The sequence below is a fragment of the Equus quagga genome, chromosome 4 (assembly GCF_021613505.1).
Source record: "Equus quagga isolate Etosha38 chromosome 4, UCLA_HA_Equagga_1.0, whole genome shotgun sequence".
NCBI classification, from domain to species: Eukaryota; Metazoa; Chordata; class Mammalia; order Perissodactyla; family Equidae; genus Equus; species Equus quagga.
Window position 1 is genome coordinate 2,863,263 of NC_060270.1, and position 23,918 is coordinate 2,887,180.

The following is a 23,918-nucleotide window of genomic DNA, read 5'->3' on the forward strand; positions in this document are numbered from 1 at the left end:
AAGCATAGATTAATTCACCCAATGTCAAGACCCAGAGACGAAAAAGCCAAGACTTGAGCCTTGGTGGTCAATAGCTTCACTGTGCATGCTCTTAACTACGACGCCAAATTGTGGGTTTAGTGTGAGCACTACATACTGTATTCAGTTTTAGAACACATACCAGTGTTCTCATTAGAACAGGTCCAACCAATGCGGGTCTCAGGAATTTTTTAAGCTTTTCTGAGCATGGATTCCAAGCAAGTGCCTTGTATTCCCCCAAGTTAAAATGTCCAAACTACCTAAAGCAATCTACAGATTCAGTGCAATCCCAATCAGAATCCCAATGACATTCTTCACAGAAATAGAACAAAGAATCCTAAAATTTATGTGGAACAACCCCCTGAATAGTCAAAGCAATCCCAAGAAAAAAGAACAAAGCTGGAGGCATCACAATCCCTGATTTCAAAATATACTACAAAGCTGTAGTGATCAAAATAGCATGGTACTGGTACAAAAACAGACACATGGATCAATGGAACAGAATTGAAAGCCCAGAAATAAAATCACACGTCTATGGACAGTTCATCTTTGACAAAGGAGCCAAGAACATACAATGGAGAAAAGAAAGTCTCTTCAATAAATAAACGGTGTTGGGAGAACTGGACAGCCACATGCAAAAGAATGAAGGGAGACCATCATCTTACACCATGCACAAAAATTAACTCAAAATGGGCCAAAGACTTGAATGTAAGACCTAAAACCATAAAACTCCTAGGTGAAAATATAGGCAGTACACTTTTTGACATTGGTCTTAACAGCATTTTTTTCAAATACCATGTCTACTCGGGCAAGGGAAACAAAAGAAAAAGTTAACCAATGGGACTACATCAGACTAAAAAGCTTCTGCAAAGCAAAGGAAACCATGAACAAAACAAAAAGTCAACCCACCAACTGGGAGAAAATATTTGCAAATCATTTATCCAAATCCCAATGGCAAATAAAAATTCTCCCAGTGTTCCTACCAAGGGCACTCTTTAGATTTGACATGAGGTGTCCTACAACTACATTCTCCAAAAATAATTATTTCCATCCCAGCCTCTTCTACCTCAGTGATCTGGGTACTGAGCAGCAGGTCACAAAACCAGTGTTTTTGTTCTTTTGTTTTTAAATCTCCCTCTCGAACCTTCGGATAACATAGGACAGGTTTATAATGTAGGATCCTTACTATGTATTATTTTTTTCTGCTTGGCCTTTTTGGGCCTCAGCTACAATTGAGACAAAAGAGCCTATTTCAACATCCCTTCACAAAAATAAAGCCCATTTTCTGCAACCTAAGAGTTGAAGATACGAGAGTGTACGGCTTCTAGGAACAAGTGGGTATGTCTCTTCGTCAGTAATAAAAATCTTAAAAGATAAATGTGTTCCAGACCTCAAGAAATGTTTCAGGGTCCTGAAAGGAGTTTATACTGAGCTGATTTATGTGTGCAATTTCGGTAGGGCGTCTGTTCTAGAGTGCTTCCAGGGACCCGCCGGTTAGATGATGATGAAGGTGGTATCAACCTGTCAGTGAGCTATTTGGCTTGGAGGTGTGTTATCAATTTCCAGAGCATCTAAAGTCCTCAATGGAGCCAGCAGGAAGTGGGGCGCTCCGCATCCTCACAACCTTTATGTCAGTGTGTCCCATGCCAGCCTCTCCCCAAACTGCTTCCGTTTAAAACCCCCCAAGAACCCTCCCAAACCAGGTTGAAGGGGTGTTCTCCTCCACACATTGTGCCTGGCCTTAGTTTTATTGGCATATTAAACGAAGCAAATTATTAATGAATTTTTAAGATAAAAGTAAAGCATTAAAAATAGCCAGAGTATGTTTGTTTTATTCATCTATTTACTAATAGAGAAATAGCCATTGTCTTAAGAAGAAAAAAGTACAGTGATGAGCAAGCTGCTTCACAACGTAATACTCAACATAAAAGTTTTTTGTAAAACTGTGTTTTGTCACCTACAAATGTCTCTTCCATATGAGAAATTTACCTCAACTCGTCTTTTGCCTCTCAAAGTTGAAAAAAGAAATTCTAGTGCTTAAAAATGTGAAACAAATTTCAAGGTAACAACAGTAAAGTTAATGTGTAAAGCTCCTTGTGTTTATGGAATATTTTATTCATAGACCTTTACTGGATTTTGACAGAAGAAATAATACTGGGGTTGACCTGGTAGCATACTGGTCAAGTTCATGCACTCCGGTTCAGCAGCCCAGGGTTCACTGGTTTGGATCCTGGGCATGGACCTACACACCACTCATCAAGCCGTGCTGTGGCAGCATCCCACACAGAAGAACTAGAAGGATGTACAACTAGGATATACAACGATGTACTTGAGCTTTGGGGAGGAAAGAAAAAAAGAGGAAGATTGGCAATAAATGTTAGCTCAGGGCCAATATTCCTCACCAAAAAGCAAAAAACAAAGCTTAAAAATATGCAAAAATTAAAAAAAAGAAATAATACTAGTAATTGCTCTTCCATGAGCTAAGCACTATTGCAAGTATTTTAGATGCATTCTCTTCTTTAATCCACAAAGCAACCCTATAAGGTACTCTCATTATCTTCACTTTCCAGGAAGTGAGATGAGAAAATTGAGGTATGGAGAAGTAAAGAAATTTGCCAAAACACAAAAAGCCCCTAAGTAGCCAAGGCAGAATGCACATCTAAGCAGTGTGGCCTGAGGGCCTGAGTTCTTTGCACCTCGCTACGGGGTTGTAAATAAAGAATATAAAACACACAAAGGAACCAAACATACAATTCCCTGTCCAACACAGAAGTTAACTCCTAACTCGGCAGGAACACAAGGCCTGGAAGAGTAAACTAGGCCTCACAGAAAGACCAAGAAATGTCTAGAAAACAGACGAAATTAGCTCCTTTTCTCTAGCCACGATTTGCTGTAGCACATGTTCAGATAGACATGTAACAAAATACATTTTCTCTGAAGTTGCATATAACTAGAATACCCTGAATTTTCAAGAGATGGCACAATATGGATTCTGTGGCAACTGTCTTAGTTCCCTAGAAAGCAGAGCCTCAGAAAAGAACTTAGAATGGCGAGGCTCCATTTGGGAGGTGCAGAAGCAGGACAGCTAGACTGAGGGAAAATGGAGTGAGGGAGGAAGAATGGGAGGCAGTACCGTGGTGTATGCACCTCTGCTTCTTCACATGGACAGTAAAGAGGCACAGCGGCTAAGAGACGCGTCCACTCACCGTGCAGAACTTCTCCAAATGGGCTGTAGGGAGAAACCGTGCTCTGAAATCATCCATGGAAGAAGGAGGAAGGAAGGGCTTCTCTGTGCAACTCCTTCCCGTCTCCCATTGGCCAGTGTGGGCCATATTGAGTTAATTCCCCCAGGATTCTGAGTGGAGTGAACTAGCACCTTCAATGACCACCTGAGATGCCAGGTTTCACGTTCTTCAGTGCGGTGTATCACTCAAGTCCAGAAGCGGTGGAAGTCACAAATTCTGAGCCTATAGCTGACGGACCTCAAAGAGTGGAAGTGGACTTGGCATTCCCAAGGCAAGTGCCCGGTCAGCCCCTGGGGTGGCAGCGTCCTCCAAGGAGCAGATGATGCTGAGAGAAGCTGGCACATTCCCTAATATTGGTGTAACTTTTAGGAAATCAACTTCTTCAGCTCAGCTGAACAGAATTTTGAATGTCAAGGCCACTAAGAAAGAACTCTTTCCTTTAAGGTATGACAACATCTAGGTTGTGGGGTATAGAGGAAAAAGAAATATACACATACCCATACACAATACGCATATATAATATATGTGTACATGGATGTATATTTTATATATATATTTATACAATTTCCTTCAATATCTCAAAATATTTGGTCCTGCATATTATAATCCATTCACAAGCAATGAATTTTCAGAAACATAATTCTGAGAAGATGTGGGTTTTCAGAGCCAGCATTCCATCAGTGGTAGGCCAGGGCGGGCCAGCCCTGACACATCAGGGAGAAGAGTGGAAGGAAGAAGTGGAATGTTAGGCCACCTCCCACAGGGTACTGGCCAGCAGGTAGACTGGTGTGTCTGAGGCTGAAGAAGAGGGTGTCTCTGTTGGTGAGCGAAGCATAGCACCCAGAGCATCTGGCAGCAGGAAGGCATACAATCTGTGCAAAGCATAGTTTATGGATTTTAGGGTCCAGGATTCCGCTATCACTTTATTCTCATGAGATCTACACACTAGATGGGGCAGAACAGGAATGGAGGCATGAGAACCAGACAGGGGTTGATCTCAAGGCCCAGACAGGAGCTAATGGGCCAGGAGGACACCGCAAGCTGATTCCATGCTCAGTCACACAGCTTAGGGGCTCCCTATCCCGGGTGGTCGTGGCCCCAGGGCCTAACAAATTGCTTAGGATGCTGGCACCGGCTGAAGATTCCTTCTTGGGGAGATCAGAGGGCTGTGGGGGCAGGAAGTCAGAGTTAAGGCCAGACAAGTCATTTCATTACTAACTTACCAGAATTAGAGTACATTGACAGTTTACTATATTCTTGAAGCAAAAGTTTATAAAGCATTTTTTTCTATCTGATATTTAATACATATTTCAAACTAGCAACAAATACAAAAATTCTATAATCTGTTGCATGTTTTGATCATCTACGTTAACATATTTCTCATGGTCATGGAATATATATATATATATAATTTCATTTAAAATACTCAAATTTAATATTGTTACTATTTGAATTTGTCCAGTAATGAATCCTACCTTCTTGACTTTGCACAGTATAATTTATAGTTATTTGACATCCATTCTCCTGTAATCCCTTCCTTCTTCCTTTCCATCACCCATCAAGTGTAATGCAGTCAATTCCTCAAATCATAGGTGATAGAAATAATGTATAGAGATACCTAGCCATTTCCCCAAATTTATAAATTGAGTGCCAAGCTGAAAAATGTGTCGGGTATCAGCATTCCTGATTCAGTGGCCTCAAAGGCAGCCCTTCTTGACAACCTGCAGGAGTATCCTGCTCCAACAATCTGAGCCTCACACGCCAATTAAATATAAAACCAGATTTGAGTCTTTTTCACCCAGTTGCACTGTCAAGGCTGGTATAACTTGACTGTCATATAAAGCTCTTTAAATCAGCCTGCCAAGAAAATGTGATTGTAGTACAGATTTTAGCATTCAGAAATATTCACTTCCCTTTCACTTACACAGATTTTGAGGGTCAAAGCTATGCATTTTTATCAGATATTTTATTATCTTTCAACCTTTGTGAAGACCGGTGTATTAGAATAGAGGAAGAACGTTTTCTCCTTTAATGCTGAAGTGATCTGGTACAAGGGAAATACTAATGAGGATTTTTATTACTTATTGAAAGTTCCCATTGGACAAAATGAGAAAGTTTTATAAAAAGATGGATACAATGTTTAAATTCCATAATGCTTTTGGAAACTAAGCATCTGTTCAAAATAGATGAGCATTTAGAAAAGAGATAAAGTGTAGAGTTTTGAATTTTCTTAGAAACATCATGCTTCCAAGAAGAGTTGCAGTGTGTTTCAGAAAAATGTAAACCGCAAGAACCCTGATTTATAAATCTAAGCAAGACAGAAACTTAGAAGTAGATTTTTCCATTTATTTTAAATGTAATATGGTTCTTATAATGCCTAATGATGATGAATTTTTAGCCTTTGTCTGTCATACAGTGTGTGCAGCAAGCTCGTCACTGTTTCCCGTATCATTGTCATCCCAATGGTTATACTTTTAGGAGGTGGCATACAAGTCACCCTGGCTTCAATTCCCATGGGGGATTGAATCACGTTTTTCACAGGTTAGATCTTGAACTCCACCATTTAACAGTGTGAACTATTACAATGTCTTGGACTTTCTCTTCAAATAAAAAAATTCTAAATAAAGAAATCCAAGTTTAATACATTTAGGGTCCCAGCCCCATTTTATCGTCAACAATGTGAGCATTCGCTGTACTAAATGGAAGATGTCTCTTTTTCCTTAAATTATAAAAGTTAATCTTCCCTTTTTAAGAGATACTTGTAAGAGAGAGGGTGGGATCATTTTAGGGCTCATGAAAGTGAAAGATTGACAGCAGCGGCTGAAGTCAGGCAGAAAGCAGTCAGCCCTGGGGAAGCCTTGCTGACAGCCACGCTAATGCACTACAGTGCTTCATGAAACTTCCTCTGGATTCCAGAAAGAAGCCATTTGGGAAGAGCCTGTCAATAATCTGAAACTGGGCCAAATGGTTCTGGTTGTGGACTGCTAGCGACTGTCTACCCAAGCCTAATTGGAGATGACCAAGCTCACGTTTCAAATGAAAAATACGATCATAGCCATTCTCGAATGAAATGAGCTTTCCTGCAAATTAGGATGTTATTTTTTAAGTAGAATATTGGGTTTAACATCTCAGGTATTTTTCTACCAGCAGATATTTTTTTCTTCCTAAATTCTCAGGGCTCTGCTTTAAGTTCAGTTTCGTTTGCCATAAAGATATGAGAACAAGTTTAATGCTGTGAAAGATGTTTACTTAGGGCAATGGTATGACAAGCAGAACTGAACACATAGCAACCGGCCCATCACATCCAGCTTTCCAGCCAACACCTGCATTAAAATCACCAATGATTTTAAAAAACAAAACAAAATACAAAAATCAGATTGAGGTGTATAGATAAAAACCACCATGTCGAAAATAGTCAAATAACCTTCTTTTGTACTTAAATAATGGATGAAGCTTAGGATAACCATAACTGCTGTTTTTGATGCCTTGAATTGCTTCAGAAACTTGACTTTGGGCTTGTTTCTCAGGAGCATAACATTGAGCCCATGTGAAGTTCTTTTCCTTGAGCAAATTTGTTGTCAGAGGGGGAAAAATAACTAAAAATTGATCCTATAGAATTTCATAAATGAAACACTGAAAAACAACCTTGCTGAGTTATTTCTTTCTTTTATCCAGTCCACTATATATGTGAAAAAGCAAAAAAAGACAAAAAGCTGGACACTGGTCCTTCTTCCCCTTCAGGTAAAATGCTTAAACTGTGAATTTATTATGAACTAAATCGCACAAAAATCATTATGAATTAAACGGGAAAAGTTAAAAGTAGATTGTTTTTCAAACATGGCATTATTAATTTTGAGTATTATAAGAAATCTTTCTAGTCTAATTAGCACATCCTTAGAGGATTTGCTCTAACACATACATTTAAAGTGTATGTAAGTGATGCTTCTCTAGTGTATGATGGTCCTTGAGAAGAGAATTTTCCAAGATTAGTGTTTGAATATTCCTCCCTCAGCTTTGTTTACAGGATTGATGTGGACTCTCCATTTAGATGTGTTAAGCAGAGTAAATGTCATCCCAGCCTTCTCTGGAATACGGTAAATATCTAATAAGAGGAATTGAAATAGATGTCTCCAATGTATAAAAATTTGGTGTCATTTGTGACTGTTACAGAATTATTGAATAACGTCACTGACTTCCTAGACATGGCAAGAATTCCTGCTGCTTCTTCCCTCTATTTGTCACCTGTTCTCCACAAGCAGTCCACAGTGCAGCCAAAAGGAAGCTAAAAAATAACAAAGCAAAACCCTTAAGTTGCTTGAAGCCTTTCAGTGGCTTTCCGTTGCCACAAGAAAAGGTCCAAATCTTTTAAATGCCTCAGGAAGCCCTTTGTGATCTTTTAAGCCCTTCAAGGCCTCTACTCTGTTCCTTCTGTTGCCTCTGTCTCCCCCGATTCCATACTCTGCTCTCCAGCTGCACTCGGGTTCTCTTAGTACCTCTGCATCTACGGTGCTCTCACTCTTGTGCCCGCCTGGACCATTCTTCCCCGCCATCCCTGGTCCCCTCCTCTCCCACACCTCTTTTGTTCATCTAACCCCAGTCTTCCACAGAGTCTGAGCCTAGACATCACTTTCTCTCAGAAGTCTTCCTGCATCTCCCTGTTGTGGCACCTATCACATTTCATAGCACTGTCTATTGTGTGTCATTATGCCCCATAGATGATAAGCAGCATCAGGATCTTATGCTACATCTCCAGCATTCCTTTAACTAATATTAACTGAGTACCTATTATGCTCAGACTCACTTGTAAGCACTGAGAAAACAGCAAAGAACCAAGCAAACAAAGCTCCTCCCCCAGGGAACTTGTATTCTGCACACGAGGAATATTTGTTGGCAAGAACAGAGTGAAAGAAAACAGGACAGGAGAAAACAGAGAGAGAACAGGTGGAGAAGAGCACACAGAGTGAAATATGAAAGGGCCGGAGACATTCAAGGTAAAGATGGACAGGGCTCACAGAAATCCAGCCTGATCGCTTGAAAGACCCCACCACACCACTGGATAGGCCTTCTTTTATTTAAAACCTTGCCATTGGCTTGTGATATCATTTGAAGGTGACAGAGATCATCCCTTGCTTCATTCTACCTGCAGCCAGGTACCTCCAAGTTCAGTCACGTTACACCACTCAGCAGTCCAGCAACGTCCTCAAGAGCCACCTGCTGTCCGCAGTGAGCAAGGCTTCAGCACCCAATGCTATCCTTAAGCCTGAGCAAAACAAGCTGGAAGCTTATTTTGGAAGTATTGCTTTTCCAAAATTTATTCACTGGGAAAATCTGCTATAAAACAATGAATATGTTACACAGGTAAAATTAGACCTTTCAGCCTGCTGGGTCTGATGTGTGATTGCACACCCTTACTGCAGGAGTTCTGCCAAAATTAAAAGTAATTTTACTTTGTTGAATGGACACTTAGTGCAAAAGGTCAAAAGAGAGGTTTAGGATCCCTGTCATCATCATATACTTAAAAAATAAAAAGAACTAATCCACACCACTTTTTACCACATGATACAGATCTTTAAGCCACAGCAAAATTAGGGTGAAAACAAACAAACAAACAAGAGAAATAAGAACAAATTGTGTACAATTTTGCATACAGAAATAGTGACAGATGTATCCCCAATTATAAAATTCTATGTTCTAGGAATACGTTTCAAGTTTCGATGACACTCTGAAACCCTATTGCCTACCACTCTAAATGTCTAACGGGGCCTTTGGTACGTGGCTAGTGCTGGCGTCTCCAACTTCACAGCCACTGATTTCCTCTTCGGACTCTAATCGCAGCAATTTTAGGCAGCTTGCAATTCCCTGGACACATTATGCTGTTCTGCCCCTCTATGCCCTTGAGCTCGCTGTTCTCTGGAAAGGGGTGCCTGGCCTCTTTGTCTTAATAGTCAAACTCCTTTTCTTTTAAACTCTACCTGAAACATTACCTCTATTGTCCCACCTTTATGCCTACCCACAGCCATCTCCAACAGCTGAGCCCCTTTCTGCCAGCAAATGACCCTTGTACGGACCTCTGTGGAGCCTTTACCCTCTGCACCACCAATGTTGGTTTTCATCAACCTCCCTGCTACGTGATCTCCCTGAGGACAAGGAGCACATCTCTGTGACAAGCATCTGGCGTGAGATGTGTTAAAAAAAAAAAAAAAAAAGGTCTGATCAGAAAAAGATTAAGAGAATGAATGAATGAATGCCGCCAGTGACCTTTGGTGCCTCTCTGGGGGATGCCCTTTATAAACTGGAAATTCACGTGGAGAAATTTCCCTTTCCTCCTGTGCTTATCATGAACCAAGCTCACAGTGATCACTAAGAAGGAACTAAATGGCGAAGTGTGAACTCCACTTCTGTGGTGTGGTTCTGAGGCTGTGCCTCTCCTCTTACATCGCTTGCCTAATTCATGCCATCGAGTCATCCCCTCAGCAAATAATCATTAAATTCCTATTATAATCATAGCACCGTACTGAAGACTGTAAAGTAGATTACAAAGAAGAGTGAAAGACCCTCCAAGATCTTTATAACCTTTCTGGGAAGACAGTACATCCACATTTTTAAAAATCAAATACTAATCCATGGAAGGTGCATGGCGCTGAGTGCCAGATGAGTGAGGCGGACAATGGGTGTCACAGGCAGGTGCCAGATGAGCACGTCACATCATGAGCAGAATAGGAGCTGAAGGGAGAGCTGACAGGACAGCGTGCCGTGCTGCAATAATGGATGAACAAAGGTTTGACTGTGTAAATTTTCTCAACTAAGACCCTGAGGATGTAAGAACACTGTCCTCCATATTTTAATCAGTTTATCCCAACTAAAAACTTACTCAGAATGCTAGCATTTTAATAATTCTCTCGGCCAAAGTCTACCTTGAAAATAGATTTATTTGTATTAAACCTTTTTTGGTATTTGCAGCTCCAGGTCCTTCCAGACTTTTCTCAAGTTCTCGCCTACCTTTGGATGTGAGCCCCTGGGCCCTGTCCTCCCCATAGAGAGATGCTTCCTCAGTCTTTGAGAAGATCGTGCACCCTCCCCTCTTGAGTGCTCATGAGTCTAAGGAGCTGGACCCAAGTAGACTGTCCCTGGAGATGGAACTGTGCCGTCTTGTCTCTCCTCGGTTACCCTCGGAGCCAGCCTTTCTGACAGTGGGTAATTTGAGGCCACAGCTCCACTCTGAACTGATGTCTCACAGCACTGCCTGCGATGGCCGCCAGAGAAGATCTGCTTCTCAGGTGTGCTCGGTGGGAACCCTGTGGAGCTGTCAGGAGAGCCCCATTCAGTGTGCACAGTGCCCGAGGGCACATCAGTGCCAGGAAGCTGTTCTCCTCACACAGAAAATGAGGCTGTTTCTTCTCCTGTTTTCACTGCTGGGTATTATATGTATTTACAAATCATAGATTAAAACTTCACATGAACCACAAGATCACACAGCCCAACCCCCTCGACTTACAGAGCATCTGTAACTTGCCCAAGACCACAAAGCAGATTACTGGGAAAAGAGGGATGAGGAGCCAGGCGCTGGGCTCCTCTTGCCATGTTGCACATGATCCCTCCAGAGTAAGCACCTGGGGTCTATGAGAATCACCTGTGTATGTCCCGGAGTCCTACACACTCTCTCCATCCTTTTTGAATATTTGTTTTCCAAGAAACCTTGCAGATAATCCTCATATAAATATGGATGAGCCTCATTGTACCAGCTCTCTTCCTAATGACGGGATCTGAACTTTTCCCAAGTAAATAGCATCCAACCATGGATGGAGGTAGATGGTGTACATGTTAATCTCTGCTTATTGTCAGTGTTATTCTCACAGGGCAACATGATAAGAAGGCGAAGTAGTCACTCTTTGGTGGTGTACATCCACGTGAGGCCATTCAAGTAAAAATGCTTCCTAAACGCTCTAGCCTTGTATACATGAAGAATAATGTCATCATTTTATATAATATATCAGCATTTAATGTATCAAGTGTCCCAATACTAATGGGTCAAAAGTATTAATCCTTTACTCCCCTTTTATGATTTATGTGCATTTTTTAAAACTATGACTTCTGTGCTAATTTTCATAGATCTTTGCCATAAAAACAATAGATAGGAAGCTGAGAAAACTTCATTGAAATGCTCTGGGGAGGGAGTAGAGGGTAGCTAGTCTTCTGTAGAGTGAATTAAAAAGACAAAAAGGAAGTCTTTTCAACAAATGGTGCTGGGAAAACTGGAAAGCCACATGTAAAAGAATGAAAATTGACCATTCTTTTTCACCATTCACCAAAATAAACTCAAAATGGATTAAAGACCTAAAGGTGAGACCTGAAACCATAAGGCTTCTGGAAGAAAACGTAGGCAGTACACTCTTTGACATCAGTATTAAAAGGATCTTTTCGGACGCCATGTCTTCTCAGAGAAGGGAAACAATAGAAAGAATAAACAAATGGGACTTCATCAGATTAAAGAGCTTCTTCAAGGCAAATGAAAACAGGATTGAAACAAAAAAACAACCCACCAACTGGGAAGAAATATTTGCAAGTCATATATCTGACAAAGGCTTAATATCCTTAATATATAAAGAACTCTTGCAACTCAACCACAAAACATCAAACAACCCAATCAAAAAATGGGCTGGAGACATGAACAGACATTTCTCCAAAGAAGATATACTGATGGCCAATAGGCACATGAAAAGATGCTCATCATCGCTGATCATCAGGGAAATGCAAATCAAAACTACACTAAGATATCACCTTACACCCGTTAGAATGACAAAAATATCTAAAACTAATAGCAACAAGTGTTGGAGAGGTTGCGGAGAAAAAGGAACCCTCATACACTGCTGGTGGGAATGCAAACTGGTGCAGCCACTATGGAAAACAGTATGGAGATTCCTCAAAAAACTAAAAATAGAACTACCATACGATCCAGCCATCCCACTACTGGGTATTTATCCAAAGAGCCTGAAGTCAGCAATCCCAAAAGTCCTGTGCACCCCAATGTTTATTGCAGCACTGTTTACAATAGCCAAGATGTGGAAGCAACCTAAGTGCCCATCAACAGACGAACGGATAAAGAAGATGTGGTACATATATACAATGGAATACTACTCAGCTGCAAAACAGAACAAAATCATTCCATTTGCAATAACATGGATGGACCTTGAGAGAATTATGTTAAGTGAAATAAGCCAGTGAGAGAAAGATAATCTGTGTATGACTCCACTCATATGAGGAATTTAAAACTATGGACCAAGAACAGTTTAATGGATACCAGGGGAAAGGTGGGGTGGGGGGTGGGCACAAAGGGTGAAGTGGTGCACCTACAACATGACTGATAAACATTAATGTACAATTGAAATTTCACAAGATTGTAACCTATCAATAACTCAATAAAAAAAAAAAGACAAAAAGGAGAGAGAGAGAGTAACTGGGGAGAGATGATACAGGGAAGAGCGCTACCATTGGGGAAGAGCGTTGTCTCTGTGGGGATCAGCCTTGCCCTTGGGTCCTCACCAGACAGTCCATTTGTAAAACCATAATGAATGACAGGTGGTTTTGGAAAAACTGCCTACCCTGTCAGTGGTGTTTAAGTTACTACACACAGATACAATGGCAATCCTCATAATAACGTGTATGTTTAATTCTCGCACTTTACAGTAACATTGGGTCCTGCTTTATCTACCCTATAGGATGGCATAGAAAATCCAGTTTAACAGATGTCCCCAAGAATCGTGTTATTCCCTTAATGATGCATCACCTTTGTTCTCATCAGAAGAGAGTACTGAGAACCAGGTGGAAATGAATTATTTGTAGGAGCAATTTAGGAGGAAGCAGGTGAAAAAGACTCTAATTCTTGAGGCTTTGGGTAGCACGATATGCACAGTTTTATTACAGGAACAAAAAAATTAGCATTCACTGAGCCGTTTGTACATTTAGACAATGAATAAAAATGTAGTGTCATTCCAGGTAGATAGGGTGAGGAGAGGAGAATGAGGCAGTCTTTCCATATGTAAGAATTTTTTTCAGAGAATGGAGAACAATGCTGGCAAGTTATCCATTCATGTTTATTTGAAGTTGTTCCTTATCTGTCCCTATTCTTTATGGAAAAAAATGGCCTAAATAATTTCAAAAGTAGATGACTGTTTCATAATCAGGCAGGGAAGTTGGGTTAAAGCTCCAGTGAGGGGGGAACAGCAATACCTTCAGGAGCCAGGAGGAAAACGGAAACAGGTCACGTGTGTCTGATGAAGGACTGAGAGAGCAGAGTGGAGTGGTGGTGCTCTGGGGGGGGCCCCGCCCACCTAAAGGCATTTAGAGTCACTAAAGAAACAAACTTAGCCGTGAAAGACCTAACTGCAGGCCTGTTTCAGCCCAAGGCAAACAGTTGGTGGGCTCTGGATGCATGAAATCCAAGACCCTGAGACCTCAGTGAACACCCACCCGAAGGTCCCGGCACAGGCAGTGAAAGCCTGGGGAGCAACTGTAAGGAAGTCTGTCTTACGTAAAAGTACAAAAATGGTTTATTTCATACGTTTGTGGCCTAAAACAATGCTATTTACCATAGATTTCTAGAGTGCTTATTATCCTATAAAAAATTATTATTAAGAACCAATGACTTGTATTGTTAAAATACTATGCCAAAAATAGGGTCTTTTACAGTAAGAGTGTCTCAATCTGACACCTGTGAATCCCATGATACTGATGCAAAATGGTGTGTGTGTGTGTGTGTGTGTCTACATGTGCATTTTTGAGGGATGAAGGTTTGTAACTTATCCAGTGTGTCACAACCCCACAAAGAAAAGGGAAACACTCAGGAAAAGGCAAGAAATCCAGAGACAGTCATTATCGGGCAAGTCTAACTGTAGGCAGAAATCTGGCTGCCAACATTCAACCACAGATAATGCTCTTTGAGAACAGAATCCTACTTGGGAAAGAATAAGTTGAATGAGATATGTCTTCATTCTTGGAAGGGCACTGGAGGGGCGATGGCAGGAATGCAGGCTTGGGACCAACTCCCTGGACCAAGATGCACAGATCACCTCACACTGGACCAGACCAGGTCTGAGTTACCAGAACTGAGTCAGACCTTGTCCATCAGCAGAACTGACTTGGTACCTCTGGCTCCTGAAAGCCTTTGTGGGAGGAGCTAACCCTGAGCCTGGCCACTATAGGGTGGGCTCAGTGACTCTAGATGAGGGAACCGGGATGCTGGTCTGGGCTGGAAGCCAGGCAGGTCCAAAGAAAGGACAAATTTTAAATACATAAGTTAAGGGAACAGATAGCATTCACTGAGTGTCTGCCATGTGCTGGCAGCGAAGAGGAGCTTCATGTGTACTATCTCATTTAATCCATGTAATGATTACGTGATCTAGAAGCAAAATATGAGAAGCTTTCTCCTTTGCATCCATGAATGAATTCATTCTATCATAGTTCTCAGTCTGTCTTCAAGGAAGGACAGATATTATCCCTATATTTAAGAAATGGATGAAAATTCACACAGTTGCCCTAGAGCAATAAGGCTCAGTGAAGAAGGGTGGTCCACACCCCTCTAAGAGCAGGATAGGGGGATGTGGTTTTAAAAGGCTTACACTATAATACAGTTGTGCACCATAATACTAAATTTGGTAATACTAAATACTAAATACATAATACTACATTTCTACAAACTAGAAAGAGATGCTCAGAGATAGACTTTTTTCTCAAGATCAGTAATTCTCAAGAGAAAGAAGAAAATCCCCCTAGTGTGGTTGTCTGTATAATTAGTGTGAGAGATCTTTCTGTGATTCATTGTGACTTCCCAGGACACCATAGTGAATTAAGGCAGAAGATCCTAGAATGCTGATTCCTCCACCAATGCTCCTCAAACCAGACCACCTCTGCCACAGACAGTCCCACTGATAAGAAATTATAATGTAAAGTGATCTTCCAGTAAACACATTAATTCTTCTTTCGTCTGACATCAGTAAGTCACCATATGAGTTTTCCAAATAAACAGTGGTTATGCATTAAGAATTAAAAAACCAAAGGGAAAAAAAGTCAATGTCCTGGTTGCATATCTTTCTAAGATATGTTATCCATGCTGTTGCCTTCTTAAACAAAGAGTGTTCGGGTTATTTTAACTCTTCCTTACCACTCAGGCTCATCACCATGACCATTAATTATTGGCCTGAGACGTAAAACCAGAGTGTGCTTGTCTCCTTTACTATCTATCATCAGACCATCTGTCACACAATCTAGGTACCAACTCACATGGTCTGTCTCCTTACAATGTAGTGGAAGCTGAGAAACTGTGGGCAAATACTGAAACTCATTATAGCTTACCATTTTATGATCATTAATTCAAATCCCCTCATTTTGCTGATCTGAAGTGTAAGACTCAGAGTTAAGACTTGCCCAAGGTCACACAATGGATTGGAGTAGAGTTGCATCTCACTTAGAATTTTCAGCTCATAAACAAAAATACTGTTTAGTCAAAATTGCCATTAGAAATTCCTTAAGTTAATCTGTAAGCAAAGCATCTACATTTTCTGTACTGTAATTCTTACATTCATTGAGGTTTGGGCACTACAAAGATAGATTGAGGAAATATGAAAAGGAAATTCTGCACATAGATTGTTGTCTATTCAAACCACATGCATTTAAGATAACTATCAAATCCAGTGAATGAGAAATGGACACTTTTTTTTAAGGGTTCTTGTTTCTCAATGGAATTTTTCTGTTTGATTTCAGAATTAAGCCTCTCTAACTTTACAGTATTTCAGTGGATGGTTCCCTATGCTGAAAATGAGAGGATTCGGATCTAAAACTCAGATGTGTGTTAAACACACCTGTACTACAGCCCCACTCGGCAGGAGTAGGGTTTACAGAAATACAGGGCTCCTGGCTCCTCTTCCGCATTTTTTCTCCTACAACTCCACTTCCCACTTCCTACACAACCAGCTCTGAGGATGACTTGCAAAACAGGAAAAAGGTTTGCTGACAGTCTTTTCAGTAGCAATCCATTGCTTCCTTCCTGTTTCTTCTTGTCCTCTTAAGTGATTAAGCTTGCTGCACAAGGCAAGGATTAGTAAACGAGAAGCCGTTTGAGGTACATTCACTCATTTTGATTAGCATGTTTGGCTACTTTTGTTTTCTCATAAACATATGGTAAAGCAACATGTAATGTTCCAATGATTGTGATTTCAAATCTAAAGTACTATTTGTTCAATCCTGAAACCTGAAACAGACATCTGGTGGTTCATGCTCTCAGAAAAAATACGTTAGTGCGTTTCCTCCGTCTGTGACTCAAGATCATGGGCAAAAATGAGTAGATGAGATTAAGCCAAAAAAGTTTGTTGGACCATTCAATTAAAAAAAGGAAAAAAAGGACCAGGTGTTTCCTCTTGAGTAGGGAAGAGTCAGAGACCTGCTTGTGGTGATCTTAGAGTTCTTCCTTTCTGTCTCATCTTGCACTGATATATAAACTGTATCCAGTATATATCCTCCTATTAGAATAAACGATTTGAATGCTTCCTTATCTCCATCCCATATACGCTCAGAATTATTCCCATTTGTACATACTCTCAGGTTCATGTCACCATGTACTTTTGTTAATTAGAATTGTATCTCCTTATTAAAACTTCTGTGCCAATTTTTCATACTTTATTTTAAGATTTATTCTACCTCACACTTTCCATTACAAGATGACACTTGGAACAGAATTTGAAATAAAGATGTACTGTCCATTTTGCAATGTTGCTCATCTTTGGAAAATATATTTTGATTTTTTATAGGGGTAGTCTGTTAGTCTGTTAAGGCTTCCATAGCAAAATACCACAGACCAGGTGGCTCAAACAATAAAAATTTATTTTTCACAGTTCTGGAAGCTGAACATCCAAAATCAAGGTGTCGGCAGGTTTGGCTTCTCCTGAGGCTCTCTTCCCGGCTTGCAGGTGGCCTTTCCTCTGTGCATACACACTTCTGGCGTCTCTTCATCTTCTCATAAGGACACCAGTCCTATTGGATTAGGCCCCACCCTTATGACCTCATTTAACCTTAATTAACTCTTTAAAGGCCCTGTCTCCAAACACAGTCACATTGGGAGTTGCGCTTCAACATATGAATTCAGTCCATAACAGGTAGCGATGCTATTAATCAAACATTCTGTAATATCGACCTCTTGAGGAAAAAAATAAAATCTTAGGAAGGAAAGTGACAAAGGTATCATTTAACGTGATATCAAGTTATATGAAATATAAATTTATATGTGAATCATTTATGAGATATCATTTACCAGTGCATGCACATAAAATAACCCTTAACTCCGCTTTTTAGCCTGTCTTAATAGAATTCAAAGATTTAGCAAAGGAACAGCTCAAAAGACTAGCAATTCACACTTTCACATACTGTTTGCCAGAAGAGGCAAAGAAAGATCCAGAATCAGAAATACCAGATGAGACTGTTGCTCTTGCTTCTGTTCTGAGGTCAGACCTACAGATTTAGTCTTTATTCTCTGGAAGTTTGGCTTCCATGTTTTAAACAAGCCTGAGCGTGACTTAAGTGGCTTCAAAGTGCAGAGCCCAAGACGGAGCCGTTCCAGCATAAACACTCGATGAAACACAGGCTGGTGTGGTGCTGGTGCACAGTCGGAGCGTCCTTGTCCCCTCCCCAAGGACAGACCACACTAGTTTTTTCATAACACTGCTTTTTGTTCTGTTGGATCATTTACAGTGTTCCCATTCCTGAATTCTTTTAATGCTCTGGGTTAGGGTTGCCAGATTTAGTAAATAAAATATAGGATGCCCAGTTAAATTTGAATTGCAGATAAACAATGAATATGTTTTCAGTATAAATGTCTCATGCAATATTTGGGACATATACAAAAAAATACATTCCTTCATGAAACATACTAAAAATAGTATTTCTTATTTCTCTGAAATTCAAGTTTAACTGTGGGTCGTATATTTTACCTGGCAACTCCACTTTGGGTTCAAGGATAAATCCTCCCCGTGCGTCTCCCTTCCCCAGCTGGCCACCCTCTTACACTGCTCTCGCCAGCTGGGTAAATTTAACTTCCTGGTCTTAAGTGGTGCTTCCTTTAACTTCTGCCCCAAAGCTGAAAGCCCCCGACTCCAGGCCTCCTGCATCAGGCAGCTCTTATGTTTGGTTGTGGATGCTCAGGGTTGAAACACTGAAGTTCCTTAGCCAAGCTCTCCCCCCGCTGCAGTACTGACTTCTGAGCATCAAGGCCACATGATACCCTAACAGTCGCAGATACGAAGGGCTTCAGAATGCGGGCGGGACCTCGAAACCTCTGGCCCCTGGACTCAGTCTGCTCACCTGTAAAATCAGGGCGCTGGATTCAGCGCACTGAGCCCGGCGGGCGACCAGACGGTGTGAGGTGTGTGCCCACGAGAGGACCTTCACGCGGGTCCGACTGCCGAGCACCCTCGGCGAGGACCGTGCGGCCGGGGCGGGCGCTCAGGGCGCAGCTCCCGCTCTCTGCCGCCATCTAGCGGCGGCGGCGCCCTCCTCCGCTCAGCGGAAACTGCACGTCACAGGGAGGAATTGTTTTATTCTTGTCGTTACAGCAGAAAGGGATTTATAGAGTGTCTCAAGAGATAAAATGTAATAAATGCTGATAAAAAGTATAGCACAATAGCAGACTTTAATACCCGAACAGTATAGATTAAATTCGTGCAATTTAATCTCTGTAATATGTTCAAACGATAACTTCAACACTGAAGAACAAAAAATATAAACTAGCCTAAAGTGTTCTAAAGAAACATTAGCCTTCTCAGGTGCACTTGCATAATGTTCAAGGATCGTTTTATTTAAAATAACTGCAATCACAGCAGATGGAAAGGAAATACAGTTCTGATAAGCACTGACTTGGGAGAGAATGTCTCAGTTCTGTATTAAACCGTTTGTCTTTAATCAAGTTAGAACTTATTATCATTATTATTTATACATGCAATACAAGGTTTAATGAGTGTTGAATGATATTTAGTTTTAATGCCCTATAATCTGGAACTTTCTTCAAATGGCATGATAGTGGGTTTAATTGTGTGAATCTCAAGTGAAAATAAATTTCTCTAATGAATGAAATAAAATATTTCTGAAGTGTGACTTATTTCCCATTAAAGCTCTTTTCACTGAATAACTATTACAGGAAAATATTTCTGACATTTTAACATTTTTTTTTAATTTAAAATGCCAATGCTATCATGCAGTACTTAGATCTTTCTAACAAAAGATATTTAATTGGAATACCACTTCGTTTTTTAATGAACTTGTGAGCCAGCTGAGAAATCTCCAATTTGTTTTGCAGGGTGGGAAGATCCCCATAAGGTGGACAGCCCCAGAAGCAATTGCCTACAGAAAATTCTCCTCGGCAAGTGACGCGTGGAGCTACGGGATTGTCATGTGGGAGGTCATGTCCTATGGAGAGAGACCTTACTGGGAAATGTCTAACCAGGATGTAAGTGCCTCCCACAGTTACACTGCCATTTTGTGAGTGTAAACACATTAGCGCTGAGGGGGAAATGTGCCTTTTGCCCTCACTCAGATTAACCCTTATCTTCGCCAGAGTTGCTCAGGGTCTGTGGCTGAGTTTGAGAAGCTGAGTAACCTTTCGCTTGAGCTGTGTTTGGTGTTGTAAGGGCCCGCTGACTGGCCTGGCCACGTCAGTACCTGGTCCGCATCTTACAGCTGAGATTCCCACACGTTGTTCTAATGCATCATGACTGTGCTTCTGCAGCAGCCTTCACCTATAAGGAACAAAAAAGAAAGAGTACTGTTTGCCTTTCATTTCTTCCTTGGGGCAATTTAATGCACCACGGTAGGGAGCAAATTAATTTAGACTAGACATCACTTAGAAGAAAAAGAGCGAATGCTTTCAGGCAATGTGCTATCAATATATGTCATCTACTTTTCAGATATGTGATCCTCTATGCAATCTGCTCTTTTCTCTGTAAAAATTACCTGGTGGTTAATGTTATGGAACAGGATGGTTAACACACCTCTGACCTCTATGACCTGTCCAAAGTGATAGACGGAAGTCAGAAAATGCAAGCACACTGACAATGCAAAGTGTACCATCAGAACGGAAAATATATTTAATTTCCCCCTTCTTCACTGCAGAGTTCAGACTCTGTCCACTCACTTGCCTCCCTCAAGGGCTCTCACGGTTTCTGAGACAATGGCAATGGGAAATTGCCTCCAACGCAATTCTGAATGTTCACAGGCGAAAACAGAGACCACGTCACTATAGAAAATCCCCAAACACACTCAGAACGCAACTATTGCCACATCTTTTCCCTTTGTTCCAGTCAGTTGCTTGAGCGGCACCTCCACGCCTCCCACCTCTCTACCCAATCCCGACCTCAAGTTGTCCACGTATCGTAAGGACTTGTTCAGTCACAGAGGCAGGTCCTCCTTTTCTACTGCCAGGCACAGAGTCTGGCTTTGGGTTAGCTCGCCATGGCTCTTGTTCCTCCCTACCACAAGGCATGGCTTTCGAAGCTGGGTGCTGCTCAGTCCTGAGGGTGCTGCTGTCTCCGTGGAGAATGTGGGGTCCAGACACCCACGTGCAGCAGGTTTGAGTCATGCACATGCTCAGCCATCGCTCTCAAAGCACCTCAGCCAAGTGCACAGCCAGCGGGGCTGGGTCCCGCAGAGAAGCTGCCCTTCAGTGCAGAGCAAGCGTAGCCAGCAACCTCCACTCCACTCCCGGCGCCGAGACTTCAATCCAGGCCATCTGCCTGCAGGCCTGGGTTCCACTATTCTTCAGGCAATTTTATTTGAAGGGCCTCTTCCCTGCCACCCGGCCTTGTTTGGGGCAACTTGTGACTGCCTCTCCAGCTCTTCTTAAAATTGAATCTCAGAAGCAGAAATTTGTCCCCTCTCTCCTAGAAGAAACTCATCTCTTTTTTTGTTTTTTGGTTTTTTGTGTGTGTGTGGAAGATTGGCCCTGAGCTAACATCTGTGCCAATCTTCCTCTATTTTATGTGGGATGCCGTCACAGCCTGGCTTGACAAGTGGTGCTATGCCCATGCCCGGGATCTGAACCTATGAAACCCGGGCCACTGAAGTGGAGCACATGAACTTAACCACTACACCACCAGGCTGGCCCCTTATCTTGATTTTTTTAACCAGTTATCCGAGATGACAGTAGCCTTCGATTCACGTACCATAGTTCCTGCTCTAGTCCAACCCTAGGACAGCGCTTACCTACTTGTCTTCTTCGACACAGCTAAAATGGGCCATTCAAGCAAATCTGCAGAATACAAAGTTGTCTTCCTGATGGTTTCAAGTCTTCACGGTATGGAAGAGCCCTCCCGTCAAGCACCCTCCTCGATTGGTGCACCATTTAGTCCTTGTCTTAACCAATTCCCTTTCAGATTTATAATTAAAAATTGCCCAACTCAGAAGGCTCCAAACTTTACTAATAATATAGCCTTACCAGCAGAAGGTTCTTGAGCATTCACAGCTGACGAGTGCATTTCCTTGCACGTATGTACAAGTACTACTGTACTAATATAGTCGTTTATTCACTTAAAAATATTCACTGGATCCCTTCTCTGTGCCAGGAACTAGAGCTGCAACAGAAAACAAATGTTACACCTGGAAGGGACCGTAAAGGTTGTCTAGTCCACCCCCAGTCCAAGTTGGGCATGAAACTGAGGCATGGGGAAGCGACGTGATCTCGCTAGAATCGGTAGTGAGTGATGGTGGAAGTAAGGCTGACGGGAGCCAGGAGGGAAGGGGGAGGGGCTGCTGGTTTGGCTGACAGCCCGAGTAGCCCCCACCTGGGGCCAGTGGTGTCTTGTCCTCATGGAGCCTACATTCTAGCGAGAGGGAGGCAGAGTAAACAAAGTAAATAAGTAAAAGATATGGGTTGTAACATGATAATCACTGCTTCTTCAGGGGAAAAAAGCAAGAGAAGAAGATGAGAAGTGCTAGAGGTTTGATTTTAAATGTCATATGCACTGCCAAACACATTCATGAAAGTCATACGTTTATGGTCATAAAAGTCCTAATTTGTCATTCCTATTAGATATTCATGTGCAGTCTGTCTTATAATAGGATGACACAAATAAACACGGAGAAGTTCCATCATTTTTGCTGCCCCTGGAATAGCACTTTACTGCCTGGGTCACATCATGCCACTAAGTTAGTGGCTCTGGCTGCTGTTATGTAGACTATAATTCAACCATGAAAGTCTCTTCTAAGGCCTCAGTTTCGTGACCAATAAATACAATAAAAGGATGGCTTAGGTGATTTTTAATATCCCTTTTAACAGTAACATGCTATGGTTTTATAATCTCTGGAGGAACGGTTATCATCCTTGTCTCAGCAAAGGAATGATGCAGATGTTGTTTTCTGAAGTTTAGGATATTACTGAATCCATGGATGTGCGGGAATAGATGGGACTTCCACAGAGCAGAGAGGGGACAAGCAGAGATACCAGAGCACAGGACAGATTTTTCAGGAGCGTGGCCTCGAAGGGAAAAAGCCCAAATGTGTAGTTTCCAGCGGAGACCACCATGTGAATCATTCCTAATTGTTGCCTGGAGTGGTCCAAGCCCTATTGTCAACCCCTCCCTTCCTGGATCTTGTCCAGCAGTTTGCCCAGCCATCTTGGCCCTGTGTATTGATGATCTGTGTCCAAGATGACCACTTAGAGAGCCATTCTGTCTATTAAACCTCATTTGGCCATGAAGGCTATATCTGGAACCAGAAGGGGCTGCTGCGGCCAGGAGTAGACTCCGCCTTAAGCACATTCTCATTCGCTCAGGATTGCCAGCGCCCACAGCACAGGCTGAACGCTCCCTCCCCCGAGAGCTTGGATGGCCCTGGAGGGCCAGGTGGGAGCCAAGCTGGTGATTTCCATGGGCTTTGAGTGGTTACCAAACAATATTCAAGCGAGAATCTGAAATAAGAGGAAAATAAAAAGTTCTGTGGGGAAAAAACAAAAAAAAAACAGATCTTTGAGGTCATCGATCAGTAGGAGACTAGGGGAAAGTAGTAGGAGCTAAAATCTTTTGTGTATCTTGTGAATATTTTTTTGCTGCTGCAGTAAAGAAAGTTGGAATTCTGTTTAGCTTAACATATTGGAAGTCAGCATATCTGTGACAGATCCTGTAACCAGAACCTCTGTTTGGAAGCAGAAATAGCTTAATCGAAGCTTTCTCAGCTGCCCCTCTCCAGCACTGGTTAGTCCCCATTCGTCCTGCATTTCTCATCTGTTTGGTCAGAGTATAGTCTTAGGTTTGACTTTCTGCAACCCAAGTGCATTTAAATAAGGAAAGGAATGTTTTGGGCCATAAAAATTCAACTATGTTCTGTTTCAATATTTTCTATTTTTACTACATTTTGGTGAATTTAACTAAGCTGTGGGCCTTGCTGAATATGGCATGTTAACATGTCTTATATTTTAAATGAGTTTGGGAAATTTCAGATAGTTTTTATTAAATAGCCCCTCCATTCTTCAGACTGTGGCATATTTTTATTACAGTTGTGAGTTTGCAGAATCTATTTTAGTGAGTAATATAATGAATTTCCCAAAAGTCAATGGTCTCGTACATTAGGGAAAGGAAATGAGAGAAGCCAGAGTGTGTGGGACACACCATGAAAGCCCACACAAGA

General features: G+C 41.6%; 1 protein-coding gene across 1 annotated transcript in view; it reads left to right on the forward strand.

Annotated features, from left to right (window-relative positions):
* EPHA6 (EPH receptor A6) overlaps positions 1–23,918 on the forward strand; it is a 721,750-nt gene that overhangs the window by 673,724 nt on the left and 24,108 nt on the right. The window contains exon 14 of the mRNA XM_046658947.1: positions 19,600–19,749. Within this exon, the coding sequence (XP_046514903.1) occupies positions 19,600–19,749 (150 nt within the window). The remainder of the gene's footprint in view (positions 1–19,599; positions 19,750–23,918) is intronic.